This window comes from Scyliorhinus torazame, chromosome 15 (assembly GCF_047496885.1).
Source record: "Scyliorhinus torazame isolate Kashiwa2021f chromosome 15, sScyTor2.1, whole genome shotgun sequence".
Classification (NCBI taxonomy): domain Eukaryota; kingdom Metazoa; phylum Chordata; class Chondrichthyes; order Carcharhiniformes; family Scyliorhinidae; genus Scyliorhinus; species Scyliorhinus torazame.
This window is the reverse complement of record NC_092721.1, coordinates 126,307,610-126,323,764: the sequence shown is the minus strand read 5'-3', so window position 1 is coordinate 126,323,764 and position 16,155 is coordinate 126,307,610. Positions and strand designations below refer to the sequence as shown.

The 16,155-nt window shown below is 43.2% G+C and overlaps 1 protein-coding gene across 8 annotated transcripts in view; it reads right to left on the bottom strand.

Moving 5' to 3' along the window:
- The window catches only part of LOC140391802 (LIM and senescent cell antigen-like-containing domain protein 1), a 183,141-nt gene that overhangs the window by 22,102 nt on the left and 144,884 nt on the right, over window positions 1–16,155 (bottom strand). For all 8 annotated transcript variants that reach the window (XM_072476691.1, XM_072476693.1, XM_072476694.1 and 5 more), the window contains 2 exons: window positions 14,841–14,990; window positions 11,152–11,302 (listed from right to left, as the gene is read on the bottom strand). In XM_072476691.1, coding sequence (XP_072332792.1) covers window positions 11,152–11,302; window positions 14,841–14,990 — 301 coding nt within the window. The remainder of the gene's footprint in view (window positions 1–11,151; window positions 11,303–14,840; window positions 14,991–16,155) is intronic.

Below are 16,155 nucleotides of genomic sequence, written 5' to 3'. Positions count from 1 at the left end.
CACGGTGGGTGGCTCCTGCTAGAGGGTCTGGCTTTTGACCTTTAATGCCCAGATTCACGGGCAGCTTTTGAAAGAGCTGGTGCAGGACGGTATAAGGAAAGCAGGGGATGTCGAAGACCCAGAAGACGGCCACTGGAAAGAAGGTGGTGAGTGCAAGTTTGTCGTCGAGTGAATGGGTGAGCCTGGCAGGAGTAAAGATGGCGGTGGCTGGATCGCAGGGTGGGGCCGCTGCCCTCATATGTGGAAACTCTGATCGAGGTGATGGCCGGAGAATTTGAGAGGCAGTTCACTAAGTACATGGAGGTGCTGTGGAGGGAGATGATGGCTGTGATGAAAGAGTGGGTGTATGCAGTGATTGCCCCAGTGAAGGCAACAATGTCAAAGACATCGGCTGAGGTATGGGAGCTCGGACAGAAGTTGAAGGGGGTGGAGGAAGCTCTGTCGCAGCACACTGACCAGTTTATCTCCATGGGTGAGAAGCTGCAGAGGGTGGCAGAGGCGAACAAAGGGCTCAGAGGCAAGGTGGAGGATCTGGAGAACAGGCCGAGGCGGCAAAACGTACAGATCTTGGGCCTGCCTGAGTGGGTGGAGGACCTGAGCGTGACCGAGTACTTTGCAAAGATTTTGGCAGAGCTGTGGGAACCCTCCCAATAAGAGTAGGACGGGACAAATTGGTCGTTCAGGCCCAAGCCGAAAACAAACAAGCCACAAAAGGCAGTTATAATTTGCCACCATAAGTTTCAGGTTAAGGAAAGCAAAGGCGTGAGGGGAAGTGGGAAGGAGTTAGTATTCAAATATACCAAGACTTGACAGTGGATCTGGCGAGAATGCAGGTGGCCTTCGGACAGGTGACGGCGGCACTGTATAGCAACGGCATGAGGTTTGGTGTGGTCTATAATTCGAGGGATTTCTATTTTGAGATGGTGGAGGCCGAAGGGCTGGAACTGAAATGAGATGGGACTGAGATTGGGACTTTGATGGAGGGGACTGTGCTTAGCCTTTATCTCTCTTTTTGGTTGTTTCTTGTTATGTATTTGTGAGGGGGACCAGCTGGGGTTTTGGGCTGTTTGAACGTTGGGGAAGTTGGTTTACCTTTGTTTACAGTCGGTCACAATTATACTAGGTTTTGGAGTTATGGCGGTTCTCTGGGGCACGGTATTGCACTGTTTTTCAGGGACTGGGTCATGGAGGAGGGGATTAGGAGGTGGGGATCCTGGTTGGGGCCTCCAAACTAGCACGCAAAGGTGTGGTGCGGAAGGGGCTGCGGTCGTTGGAACCTGTTCAAACAGGTTTTGATGGGCCTGGGGAGTGTGAAAGGTGGGGGGGATGGGTTCGTAAGAGTAGGTAGATGGGGGGATTCTGGGAGGAGGGGGGTGGGGGGGGGGGAGGTAAAGAACAGACAGGGAGTGTCAGGCCTGAAGGACAGGGCCTGAAATATGGTGATGGTGGACAGGAGAAGGGGGAGGGAAAGAGAGAGAGACACCCCAGAGTTGTGATGCGAGGGGGTTAGGGGGACCGGTGAAGAGATCAAGGGTTTAACACACTTGAAGAGCTTAAAAGCTGATATGGTGATGTTGCAGGAGACCCATCTGAGGGTGAGGGATCAGGTGAGACATAGGAAGGGTTGGGTGTCAGGTTTCCCACTCGGGGTTCGTTAGCAGGGCGCGGGGGGTGGGACCTGATGGGCACGAGGGCGAGGCTTCAGTTTGAGACGGTGGTGGTGGACCAGACGTGATAGTGGCAGGGACGGTAGAGGAGAAATTGGCTTAATTGGTGAGCTATTTGGCCCCAACTGGGATGATGCGGGGTTTGTGAAGAGGGTGCTGGGTGCCATCCTGGATCGGAATACGCTGGAGTTGAAAGTAGGGGGGGGATTGGAACATGATGCAGGAACCCAAGGTGGACAGGTCCCGAGGGGGGTAAGGCGTTATTGGCTGGAGTTAGGAGGTTGGAGTACTCAGCAATTGCGATTTCGGACTATGTTCTGCATTGGTTGGATGTGGTTTTCAAGAACGGGGGTGGCTCAGAGGCTGGAGTGAATGGATGTGGAACTGTTAGTGGACCAGAGCTTTTGTGATAAGACTGGGAAGATGATTGAGAAATCGAGGAATATGTGGGGTTCAATTGCATGGGGAAGGCTTTGCAGTCAGTAATTTGGGAGGCTCTGAAGGCAGTCGTGAAGGGGGAGGTGATTTTGTTTAAAGCTAAAGGTGGTTAAGGAGGAGGGCGAGGAATGCCAAAAACCCATAGAGGAGATTCTGGAAGTGGATGGGAAGTATGCAGGGGACCTGGACCTAGTTCTCTTGGTCAAGAGGAAGGAGTTGCAGGTGACGTTCGATCACGGGGTGGCACAGTTGCACAGTGGTTAGCACTGCTGCCTCACAGCTCCAGGGACCCGGGTTCAATTCCGGCCTCGGGTGACTGTCTGTGTGGAGTTTCACTTTCTCCCCGTGTCAGCGTGGGTTTCCTCTGGCTGCTCTGGTTTCCTCCCACAGTCCAAAGATGTGCAGGTTAGGTGGATTGGCCATGCTAAATTGCCCCTTAGTGTCTAAAAAGGTTAGGTGGGGTTACTGGTTTACGGGGATAGGGTAGAGGCTTGGACTTAAGTAGTGTGCTCTTTCGAAGGACCGGTGCTGCCTCGATGGGCTGAATGGCCTCTTTCTGCACTGTAAATTCTATAATTGTCCACAAGGAAAGCGGTGCGCCAGTTGAGAAGGACAAGACGGGCTGTCTAGGAGCACGGGGAGAACCCACAACCCAAATTCTGATCGGCCAGCTCTGGAGGGAGGCGGCGATAGAGACAGTTTGAGTACGGGATAAGATGGGGAAGAGTGGGGTTATTTGATGGCGGTATTGGAGAGATTTGGAACTGGGCCGAGTTTTGTGGCGTGGATGTGGCTTTTGTGTAAGGAACTGATGGAGAATGTTGGAACAGCATGAACTTAGAGTATTTTGCACTGCGCCGGGGTACGAGTCAGAGGTGCCCCAGCCGGGGGGGTTGGGGGGGGCGTGTCAGACCGCCCAAACGTGCTGTATTATTACTGGGAATAATGTGGAGAAGGTGCGGGGTTGGAGCAAGGAGGGGGAGGTGGGGTTCTGTGGGCAAAGATGGAGGCGGATTTTAAAAATGGAATATGGAGGAAATATATTTGACCATTTTATGATTCATTGTGCTGTTGGCCATGCTACTTGTGAGGAGAATCTATTAAATGTCCTGCTCAAGCATACATCGGACAGTTGTCAAAGAGCCAACTTGCCACTTTCGCCCTCTGGTAATGGGGTAATAAAAGATAGAACACGACAGAGTGTCTTTTCTTAAAAGGGCAGCTCTCGGCGTAGAGTCTGGAACAAAGTACAGGTGGTTTGGCAGACAGGTATTATCATCTTTTATTCGGCACAATGGTGCAGTGGTTAGCACTGCTGCCTCATGGCACTGAGGTCCCAGGTTTGATCCCGGCCCTGGGTCACTCTCCGTGTGGAGTTTGCACATTCTCCCCGTGTTTGCGTGGGTCTCACCCCCACAAAGATGTGCAGACTGGGCGGACTGGCCACTCTTTTAAGGTCCACCAACAAAACAGAAGAAAGGAAAACAAACTGAGGGACAAAGCAAAAAAGGGCCGCTCCTGTTAGGGGCACTGCCCAAACATAACAAAGATCTGGGTGGACTGGCCACACTAAATTGCCCCTTAATTGGGGAAAAAAAAATAATTGGGTACTCTAAATTTAAAAAAAAAAAAGAGTATTGTTGACATTTTGGGGCTGGTTTAGCCAAGTTGGCCAGACAGCTGGTTTGTGATGCAGAGCAAGGCCAGCAGCGGAGGTTATTCATGAAGGCATCGCCTTCTCAACCTTGCCCCTTGCCTGAGATGTGGTGATCCTCAGGTTAAATCACCATGAGTCAGCTCTCCCCCTCAAAGGGGAAAGCAGCCTCTGGTCACCTGGGACTATGGTGTCTTTACTTACTTACTTATTATTGTCGACATTTGACTAGCCAGTTTACCTTATAGAGCATGGGGTGGATTCTTCCCACTCAACTCCAGAACACTCTTCCTTCAATACCCAAGTGGCTCTTGATGGACAGCATAGCAGGTTTGTCCCACCTTTTGCTCAGGAAGCCACATCTGCACATTTTTGTCACTCAAGGGACCAATGAGCAAATTTCAGAAGATAAGGTCTAACACACCAATAAATTGAACTTCAAAACAAAGTTCAGGTTTTAAGGAAAAACGCAACTGCTGAGCAAAAGTTCAGCAATGTCATAGTAATAAATTGTTACATTAAAAAAGAATACGCAATAAAAATGACCATGAGATGGAAGGGATGATTACCTCGTTTATATGGGGAGGGAAGGTGGCCAGAATTAGAAAGGCGCTACTACAGAGAAGAAGGCAGGCAGGGAGTTTGGGTCTTCCGAACCAGATGTATTATTACTGGGCGGCAAATATGGAGAAGGTACGGAGCTCGGTCAGAGGAGTTGACTCCCAGTGGGTCAGAGTGGAGGAGAATTTCTGTAGAGGGTCGGGATTGAAGGCACCAGCAACAGCGCCGCTCCCGACGGCCCCGGGGAAATACTCAGGGAGTCCGGTAGTAATAGCTTTGTTGCAAATTTGGAGGCAGTTTCGCAAACACTTCGGATTAGGAGCAGGTTCAAGCGAAATGCCGATTTGGGGAACCATAGATTTGAGCCTGGGCAGTGGGAATGGAGATTTTCCGAGATGGGAGGAGAAAGGACACTAAAAGATTTGTTTCTTGGGGGTTGGTTTGCAGGATTGAAGGAGCTGGCAGCGAAGTAAGGGCTGGAGCAGGGGGAAACATTTAGATACATTTTAAGTAATGGGTTAAGAGACATTGCAATTAGTTGTCTCATTTATGTTAATTATCCATTAATTGACACTGATATGTAAAGGGGCTTCAGGTGGCCTCTGTCAGGTGGTGTGTTGTTAAGAGTTTTGTGCAGAGGCTGTGGAAGTGAAATAAATGGTGTTTGGTGAAAAGGAACAAGAACTTTAGACTCTTCATTTCACAGCAACTTAAACGTCTAACAATGGTAGCAGAGGATGGTTGCTGTGCAAATGTGAAGGTTTGAAAGATACAACTTTTCCTAATCAAACCAAGGAGTGAGAAGGAAAAAAAAAAAGATACATGGCTGAACCCAGGATAAAGATGGCTGGATATGACTATCCTCCCTTATTTTCTGAAAGGGAATCGTACGACCAATGGAGAAGTGCAGTAGTTATGTGGACTAAAGTAACTGCTTTGGGAAAGAGAAAACAAGGTATGGCATTGGCTCTTTCTCTACCATATGGCAGTAAAATCCGAAACAAAGTGCTTTCTGAGCTGGAATTGGAAGAGTTAGACTCAGAAGAAGGTCTGGAGACTTTATTACATTATATGGATAAGATTTATAAGAAAGATGACTTGTTAAGTGCGTATGAAGCATGGTCAGATGGATTTTGATAAGTTCCGGAAAATGGAGGATATCTCCATGGAAGACTATATAATGGAATTTGGCAGACTATATAAAAGGCTGCAGAAACACAATCTGGAATTTCCACAGTCTGTGTTGGCCTTTAAATTATTTGACTGTGCTAGAGTGAGCAACATGGTTAGGCTCCTGGTTTTGACAGGAGTTCAGTTTACTGATAAGGATACCTTATTCGAACAGATGACAAAAGCTTTACAAAAGTTTCTGGGGAAACATTCGATTCCGATAGGTCAGCCTGCAATAAGGCAGAATATGGGTGATACACTAGTAACAGGATGGCGAAATCGTATGGCTACGAACAGGGCTCAAGAATATAGACGGAGACCGAGACAAGGAAATTATGAAGACAGAAACCCAGTTACAACTTACAATAGGAAGATGAACCCCAGAAATGCACGGGGCATGATAAATCGATGTTTTTGATGTGACTCTCAATACCATTATCCTTTCAACTGTCCAACTTGTTATGATAGTGTTTGAAGCGACACATGACACGGAAGAATCAGAAGAGGAAAAAGATAGTGACCAGAAAGAAGGCATTGTCCTATTGACAAGCAGTTTTACGCCAGTAATGAGGGTGTTGGTTGCAGAATCCTTCAACTGTGCTGTATTGGACAGTGGCTGCACATCTACGGTGTGTGGAATTGACTGGTTAAAATGTTTCCTGGACTCTTTGAATGCTGAAAATCGTAACAAGGTTAAGGAATTTCAAAGTTCCACAAGTTTCAGGTTTGGGGATGCTAATACTCTGAAGTCGCTGAAATATTGCAATATTGCCAGAGTGAATCATTTCATTAGCATGGATGTTGTATCAAGTGAGATACCTTTGCTTCTGAGCAGACCATCGATGAAGAAAGCACACATGAAACTGGATATGGAACAGGATAAGGCAACAGTTTTTGGAAAGACGGTGGACTTACAATTTACACAGTCGGGACACTATTGTATTCCATTACTGACAAATAATATTTCAAGTAGAGTGGTTAAGGATGTGTTAATGGCAGTTGGAAATGGGAATTTAGCTGATAAAAAGCTTGTGGTATTAAAACTGCATAGGCAATTTACACATCAGTCTCCTCGGAGGCTGAAAAATTTATTAAAGGATGCAGGGGTAAGGGATGACGACTATACTAAACTAATAGAACAGGTTAGTGACCGCTGTGAAGTTTGTAGGAAGTACAGAAGAACACCAGCACGACCGATAGTAACCCTACCTTTGGTAAGGGATTTTAACGACATTGTGGCCATGGACCTTAAGATCTGGGATAAAGCAAATAATATATTTATTTTGCATTTTGTAGATTTAGCAACCAGATTTAGTCAATCAACGATTGTACGAAGTAAAGAAAAGAGAGTAATTCTGGATCAAATCGTGGAAAAATGGATAGGGACAGGAATGGGTCCACCGGCAAAATTCCTTACGGACAAGGGGGGAGAATTTGCTAATGATGAGTTTAGGGATATGTGTGAAAACATGAATATCAGAGTTATGAATAACGGCTGTAGAAAGCCCATTTAGTAATGGTGTCTGTGAAAGAAATCATGCCGTCATCGATGACATGCTTCGGAAAATTTTGGCAGATCAACCAAATTGCAGGCTAAATTCAGCTTTAGCATGGGCAGTACGTGCAAAGAATTCATTGCAGATGGTTGGGGGCTATAGTCCTTATCAATTAGTGTTTGGTAGAAATCCTAAAATTCCGTCCATTTTGGATGACTAGCCTCCAGCTTGGGAGGGGACTACAATTATCTCTGGTTTTGCTGAACATTTAAATGCATTACATATAAGATGAATTGATAGAGTAGACAGTCAGATACTTTTTCCCCGGGTGGAACAAACCATTACAAGGTGACATAAATTTAAAGGTGAATGGTGGAAGATATAGGGGGGATGTCAGAGGTAGGTTCTTTACCCAGAGAGTAGTGGGGGCATGGAATGCACTGCCTGTGGAAGTAGTTGAGTCGGAAACATTAGGGACCTTCAAGCGGCTATTGGATAGGTACATGGATTACGGTTGAATGATGGGGTGTAGATTAATTTGTTCTTAATCTAGGACAAAAGTTCGGCACAACATCGTGGGCCGAAGGGCCTGTTCTGTGCTGTATTGTTCTATGTTCTATAGCAGTAGAAAAGCTTTTTTGGAAGCAGAAGTCTCTGAAATAATTCACAGAGCTTTAAGACATAATGTACGGCCATCAGATGCCGTTTTTTAGCAAGGAGGCATGGTAGACTACAAGAGAGACAATTCTAATGAATGGAAAGGCCCAGGGAAGATCATAGGCATAGATGGCAAAACAATTATTTTGCAACATGGTAATCAAACTGTTAGGGTACATTCATCAAGGATAATGGGTACAGATTACAAATTTTCAAATTTAGACAGAGCAGACAGACATGACGAGGAACCAGAGTCATCTGGTACGCATGTGTTACAGAACTATGAGGACCAATCAACTGATATAGACAGGGTTTCTGTGGAGGAACACAACACTTCTGGTGAATTAAAACAGGCCATTTTTCCGAAAAGGCAACTGCCAAAAGTTGGTACAAAAGTGACATACTTACCTGAAGGGTCCAGTCAATGGAAGGATGCAACTGTTATTAGTAGAGCAGGGAAGGCCACTGGAAAGTATAAATATTGGTTGAATGTACAGCATTCAGGGGAAGGAGGGTTGGGACTAGTGATTTTGAAGCTATTGTAATCTCTGGTTTGAGGAAAGAATTCAGGGTTGGAAGTCAGGCTTCCGGTGCATTAAAATATATTGGACTGGAAATTGGACAGACTAAGTTAGGGACAACTTTACGTCAGCAATCTTATTTGGAAAGCATTACCCCAATAGCAATTAATCATGGCCGAGTTTCACAAAAAGACGCAATGGTTTCAAAGATAGAAAAAGAGCAACTGCGGAGTTTAATTGGGCAACTGAACTGGTTAGGTAGACAGACTAGACCGGACTTGAGTTTTGACGTCTTAGAGTTGAGTACACAATGAATGATCCCAAAGTGGAAGACATAATAAGAGCAAATAAAGCGTTGGCCAAACTAAAAATGCAGGAGTGTGTTTTGAAGTTCCCGGTTTTAGGCGACCGTAAGCACTTGAAACTCATAGTTTATAGTGATGCGTCCTACGCAAATTTATGTGATGGGGTTTCAAGCGCAGGAGGTTTTATAATTTTCCTTTTGGGGAACAATGGTAAATGTTGCCCACTTGTGTGGGAAACAAAGAAAATAAGGAGAGTGGTAAAAAGCACTTTGGCTGCTGAGATGTTAAGCCTTGTAGAGGCGGTGGATATGGCTTTTTGTATAAGTATGATATTGACAGAAATTTTGGGATTAGGGGATTTGGGTAATATACCTATTGACTGTCACATTGACAATAAATCCCTGTGGGAAAATGTGCACTCTACAAAAAGTGTCAATGAAAAGAGATTACGGATAGACATGCAAGTTTGAAGCAGATGTTGGACAGAGGGGAAATAACAAAAATTAAATGGGTCGACAGGAGTTATCAACTGTCAGACTGTTTCATGAAAAGAGGGGCGAGTTCACAGAAACTTTTGGATATTGTTAATGAAGGGCGCTTGTTTCTGTGACTGTTTTTTTTTCTTTCTCGTCCAAACAAAAAAAAAGGGGGGGGGATATCATGTGTGTGTTGAATTTCTTGAAATTTTGTTTTCACCTAATTTTTTTTTTCTCCAAGGAAGGGGAGACTGTTAAGTAATGGGTTAAGAGACATTGCAATTCGTTGTCTCATTTATGTTAAGTATCCATTAATTGACACTGATATGTAAAGGGGCTTCAGGAGGCCTCTGTCAGGTGGTGTGTTGTTAAGGGTTTTGTGCAGAGGCTGTGGAAGTGAAATAAATGGTGTTTGGTGAAAAGGAACAAGAACTTTAGACTCTTCATTTCACAGCAACTAAAACGTCTAACAATACATGCAGGTTCGAGACTTTACCAGAAAGGAGATACAGAGCTTCCCGGTAGAGCCGGTCTCCACATTGCTGGAGGAGGTTCTGACGACTGAACTGGAGAAGGGGGCAGTGTTGGCGGTTTACGGGGCTATTTTGGAAGAGGAGAAGGCACTGCTGGATGGGATTAAGGCAAAGTGGGAGGAAGAGTTGGGAGAGGGTATGGAGGAGGGGTTCTGGTGTGAGGTGCTACAGAGAGTGAACGCCTCCACCTCGTGCACGAGGTTGGGGCTGGTGCAGCTGAAGGTGGTATATAGAGCACACCTCACAAGGGCAAGGATGAGCCGACTCTTTGAGGGGGTAGAAGATATGTGTGAGCATTGCAATGGGGGCCCCCGCAAACCACGTTCATATGTTTTGGTCCTGTCCAAAGCAGGGGGATTACTGGAAGGAGGTTTTTAGGATAATCTCTAAAGTGATGCACGTGAAACTGGAGGAGGGCCCTCGGGAGGCCATATTCGGGGTGTTTGACTAGCCAGGGTTGGAAACGGGCGCGGAGGCAGATGTTGTAGTCTTTGCCTCGTTGATTGCCCGAAGGCGGATCCTGTTGGGATGGAGATCAACCTCTCCACCCATGCCCTGTCGATGGTTAAATTTGAACTGAGGGGGAAGGATGGAGGGGTTCTACAATTCATGGGCCTTATTCATTATGCACTTTCAAGAACTGGATAACATTGAACATTAGCGGAGGGTTGGGGCGGACTGCATGTGTTAATGGTGACTATGGGTGATTCCTGATTCCTTTTTGTTATTTGTTTATGTTAACATGCGGAATGCGGTTTGGGGGTTTAGTGGGAGGATGGGAATGTTGTTATTGATATGGGGATTGACATTGCATTTGTTATTGATTATTGTTTATTGTTGGTGGGTGTAAATATGGGAGAAAATGTGAAAAAGGAGGAGAATAAAAATATTTTAAAAATAAGAATAAAAATGACCAGCGTGTGAGAATGTCAGTGTTTGTGGGTGAGCGAGTGCGAGTGGGTAAGCGCGTATGGGTTAGCGTGTGGTGGTGAGAGTGAGTGAAAAACCCAAGACTGAGCATAATGCAGACTCTAACTCATTCCCACACACTTACTCAGTTACTCACTCTAGATTTTCCAGTAATTTGGTGAATCTTAAGGATGGTGGCAGGGTGGCAGGTTTCCACATATGTTGAACACCCAGCAGTTAGACTCAAAAATATATTGGTTAGATAATCAGATTTACATTGGAATTTCCTTGTGCGCCACCACTCTGTACCTAATTCCAGCATCAAACCAGGGTGACATATATGTTAGAAGAAAATTCACTGGTAAAACTGATGTTGCAATTTCTCACGTAATCATACCATCTCTGTCCAACTCTTGCTCAGGCCATTTTTGTGTTAGGAGTTTGCATGTATTGGTTATGGAGAGATGCAGGCCAAAGTCAGCTCATTCATCAGTTGCACTTAGGTGACTTTAATCCTCTCCCCTCTGGGTTAGGTTTAAATCCATCTGCCAGTGCTGAAAATGACTTTATCGCATTATATTGAAACTAAAAACACATATTTTCTTATAGTGACAAGCCAATATACTGGGAAAAAGTGCAATAATTTCAGTTGCAAATTTATGTTAAAAACATGCAGAAAATTCTTGCATTTGCACTCATTATTGTACTGAGAAAAATAATAATAAAGTTGAAACAGTAATTTGACTAGATATTAATTAGTTTACCTCCACATGCCATTGCTTGCCCATTGCATTAACTACACGTCCTTCTATTGGCCGTCGGCAGGCACCACAAATAGGAACACCCATTTTATCGTGACAAGGCAAGCAATATAATTCTCCTTTCAGCTCACGAGCTTCAGCAGTCAACTCTTTTCTGGTCAGAATGAAATATCAAAAACATACTAAATAACCGTATGTGTATATAATCTGACACAAGTAATGAGAGACTTGCTTTGAAGAAAGGTTTTTTACAGTTCCTCCTCATATTTCATGTTTTTAGTTTAATTTACTGAGCAAGGAAGTGCTCAATATTTTTGCTCAGTAGATACAATGTAAAATACAATAAAGGTTTGGTAACTTTGAGTTACAAGTTAATTTGTGTGCATTTTTTAAATCTCAACTTAGTGATGTGGAGACGAGGGTAGGGGCTCTTTTTCAGTCACTGGCATATAACCATTACATCTGCATTTAAAGCACTGAAATTACTTATTTTGTCAGAAGGAAATCTGCATTAATAATTATTACTTTAAAATGGACCATGTAGATTTGTTGTCTTTATGCAAAAAACCTGTGCTTAAATCTATTATGTTTTTTAAATTATAAAACTTAACTTAAAAATCATTCAAGTATTTTAGCGAGTGTAATACTTGTTTAATTTCCCCAAGTAGCTTTTCAATTCTTCATTGCGATTTGCCACAAATTGGATATTTTTGTTACGAATGAATTAAATAGAATTTGTCTCTTGTTCCCGTCATTTAGAACAACTCCAGAATAACCACTAAATCCAGAATGCCCATGCATCATACAATATACAGAATAAAAGTAAAGTAGGGGTAGCATGGTGGCGCAGTGGTTAGCATTGCTGCCTCCGGCACTGAGGACCGAGGGTTGAATCCCGGCCCTGTATTATAAAGGATATTACAAAGATGTGCAGGATAGGTGGATTGGCCATGTTAAATTGCCCCTTAATTGGAAAAAATAATTGGGTACTCTAAATTTATTAAAAAATAAATAAAAGTAAAGTAACATACAGAAAGATAGATGCAATTGTGGCGCAGGGGACCGGGATTTGAGGCATAAGCCAGATGTGCTAGGGATACAGTCATTCTACAAGAACTTCAAATGGCAGTGAGTGCTGACAGATGTGCAAGTTCACCCCACACCTACCCACTTCAAAGTGCTGAATGTATGCAAATAACAGGATAACAAGAGCAAAAACCGCTGTCTTAGAAATGCTGCTATTTACATCAGTGTTCAATTTAAGTTTGTATGATGTAAATGACATATATAATTTGTCAAACACAAAGCAATTGCATTGACAGGTACTGTATGTCTACAATCCTATGTCTGGATCATCAGGTTTAACTGAAGTGATACTAAAAATGTTTTCTTAGCTGTGTTCTTAATAAAGCATTCTGAAAATGGCCATTCAGCAATTTCAGACAGGAAAAACTTTTGCTCTCCACCCTTATACCACGGATTTCTTACCATGGGATTAACTGTGGTCATTTCCCTATTTTTCCGTACCAGAGGTAGGACAGGATCAGGAAATAACAGAGGTGTACAGGATACGGCTGGACCTTATCTAGAGAATACCTATCTAGGATGTAACCTTTCACCAGAGTCCACAGACTTCACTGCTCCCTTGGTGTTTCAGACCGTGTCTACTTAAGAACACGACTCACTAAAAATACATAGAATAACTATGTCCTGTTGAAAAGTAACCTCAAATGAGTCTCTCAAACATATAGAACAGACTTCTAAAGTGCACTGTTTGAAAATATCAGTTTTGAAACAAGGCCGGGACTATCAGTATTTAGACTTGAGCTTTGTGCTATCTTTTCACAACTGTATTTATCTCGTAACTGGCTCCCGAACTGCAGGAAAAAAAAAGGCCACAAAAGCTAAATATGGTGTAACATAGATTTTGATATTTAGATTAGAAGAAAAATATTACTGTGTATTGAAAGAAACTGTTGGAAGTTTAATTAATTCCCCCCCCCCCGCGCAACTCTGCAGTGTACATTTGCTTTTAAATAAAATCCGATTAAGGGAATTTAGAGTGGCCAATCCACCTAGCCTACACATCTTTGGGTTGTGGGGGTGAGATCCAGGCAGACACAGCGGGAATGGTGCAAACTCCACACAGACAGTGACCCGGGGCTGTCACCAGACCCGGGTCCTCGGCGCCATGTAGCAGCAGTGTTAAGCACTGCACCAATGTGCTGCCTCTGGATACACATTTGTGAGGGCATTATGGGCTCCCAGTATATCATACAAGTGCCATACTGCTTAAGTGAACAATGAATATTGGCAAGTATGTTTATGCTTCCTAAAGTACAAAACTGACTCAAATGTAGCTTTTGATGGAAATCATAAATTATGCAGTAATTCAGGGACGGCATGGTGTCATAGAATTTACATAGAATTTACAGTGCAGAAGGAGGCCATTCGGCCCATCGAGTCTGCACCGGCTCTTGGAAAGAGCACCCTACCCAAGGTCAACACCTCCACCCTATCCCCATAACCCATTAACCCCACCCAACACTAAGGGCAATTTTGGACACTAAGGGCAATTTATCATGGCCAATCCACCTAACCTGCACATCTTTTGGACTGTGGGAGGAAACCGGAGCACCCGGAGGAAACCCACACACACACGGGGAGGATGTGCAGACTCCGCACAGAGACCCAAGCCGGAATCGAACCTGGGACCCTGGAGCTGTGAAGCAATTGTGCTATCCACAATGCTACCGTGTCGCAGTGGTTAGCACTGCTGCCTCATGACACCGAAGACCCGGGTTCGATCCTGGCCCCGGGTCACTGTCCGTGTGAAGTTTACACATTCTCCCAGTGTTTGCGGATCTCACCCCCGCAACCCAAAGATGTACAGGGAAGGTGGATTGGCCATGCTAAATTGCCCCTTAATTGGAAAAAAATAATTGGGTACTCTAAAAATGTTTTTTAAATGATTCAGTAATTCTGTTTTGCCTTGACATAATCGATCCATGTTGCACTAATTTAGCACATACAACATGTTCAGATAATTATATCAGCTACATTGAATGGGCTAAAGAGTTTTGGAAAGTTTGAAATGCATAATAATCAGCTGAGTTAGCAGCAAGAATGCCACTATTAGCACCAACAGCCCAGGCAAGGCAAGTACATATGAGTTACAATTTCCTGATTATCCAAAAACATCTTTAGTCAACCTTTAAATAAGCAAAGATCACCAGCGGTGATGCTCATTCCATGATGCAATAGTTTTTCAATAGTCAATGAACATAGTCACGTAATAACAGTTATTTAAACATGTACTAGCATTGCAGTACATCAATGGGGTTTGGGGTTAATGGAGATAGTGGGTGAAAGAAAGAGAGAGAGAGAGAGAGAATGAGAAATACACACATATACAGAGACGGAAACGAAAAGGGGAAAAAAAGAGGGAGAAAGAAAATAAAATATAAAAGCAATGAGGCAGAGATAAAAGAGAGACAGACTAAGATGGATTGAGAGGGAGCAAATATTTATTGCCCAATTATTAATTATGGAGCAGCCTACCTCTTAGCACTTAAACTTAAATCATTTCTATCGTGGATGATAATTTTTCTAACAGATATAACCCTGTCTTAGATCCACTCTTATGCACATATACTGCATGAATATGTAATATAAAATAGAATATTCCTCACCCACAGTTTACACAGTTGAAATGATCAGGGTGGTAGGGATCATTCTTGAATATAAGGGGCTGTTCATCAATGATGGCATGACATTTCTGACAGATATATTTCCCCAGACCTCTGGCCTTTTCACGGTTATGGCAAGGACGGCAGAGATGCCTGAAGGCGAAAAGTTTAAATTATTCATGGAACAAAATATTTTCTACTCATTCTTCAATAGCAAATGTGCACTCTTAAAATTGAATAAAATGGTGATGCTGGAAGAATTTAAGTCTTTAAAACACATTAATTGTATTCTTCTGATGCTTCAGTGATTTAGTGAGGGACGGAAGCATTAGAAGATGCAGTCTATGCTGGGTTAGTTGATCTCCACTAAGGCTGTGTTACGGTGCAACACTAAGACTGGATGATGGGGAGGGGTGGGGGAACAAATGGGCCAAGAGTTTTACTCCTGACCATTATCCAGTGTCCTAGATACTTCCATCACAAGTGAATAGCACTTCTGATATTTACTGCAGCAATGTGTCCACAGCTTCAGGGAAGAAGAAAGAATTTGCAATGTGAATGCACACATCACAAACATGTGATAAATCCAATTAAATGAACAATACTGAAAACAATACATTTTTCACAGGGCCAGAGAATGTTTTCAAATAAATGAAGCAGAATAGGTAAGTACTGAAGTTTGGTAACATCCATCTGCACCAAGATCAAGTCAGAATATGATAACACGCAGTAAACATCAGATATCGGAACTGTTACATCAGACAAACACAAAATCACAATCTACAGCTGATCCACATCAGCACAGGTACATATTAGTAATAGCTTAATTAAAACTAATAACTTTAATTCAAAATTCTAATAAAATATTCAAAATGTTGATTAGTTCAAAGAATATTTAAGTCTGAATTTTGTGACACTTTCTTGATACAGGATTTTGCAGATGGGAAACGGTGCAAATCAAAAAATCGGTGCAAAGATCTCGTGAGCTGATCTTAAGAGATTTGAATCAAGGTATGCTGACTTCCAGGCTTAATCCTCTATCTCTATAGCTGCTGAAAGACACCACATGGCTGGAGCAAGTCTTAAAACATTAACGTCATACATTAACACTTCAATCATGCACGATAGCCTAAGATGCAGATTAGGACACAAGATAGTTCACTTAGCAAATGCACATGTTTATTCCAGGATTGTTTGCGAAATAATCAAATTGTAGTTTTGAGAAATAATTTAATGAACTTTAGTTTGTGTGTTCTGTCTTTCATTTCAATATTTTCAGGACCTTTTTCCTCGTTTCATTTCTCAAAATTAATAAAAC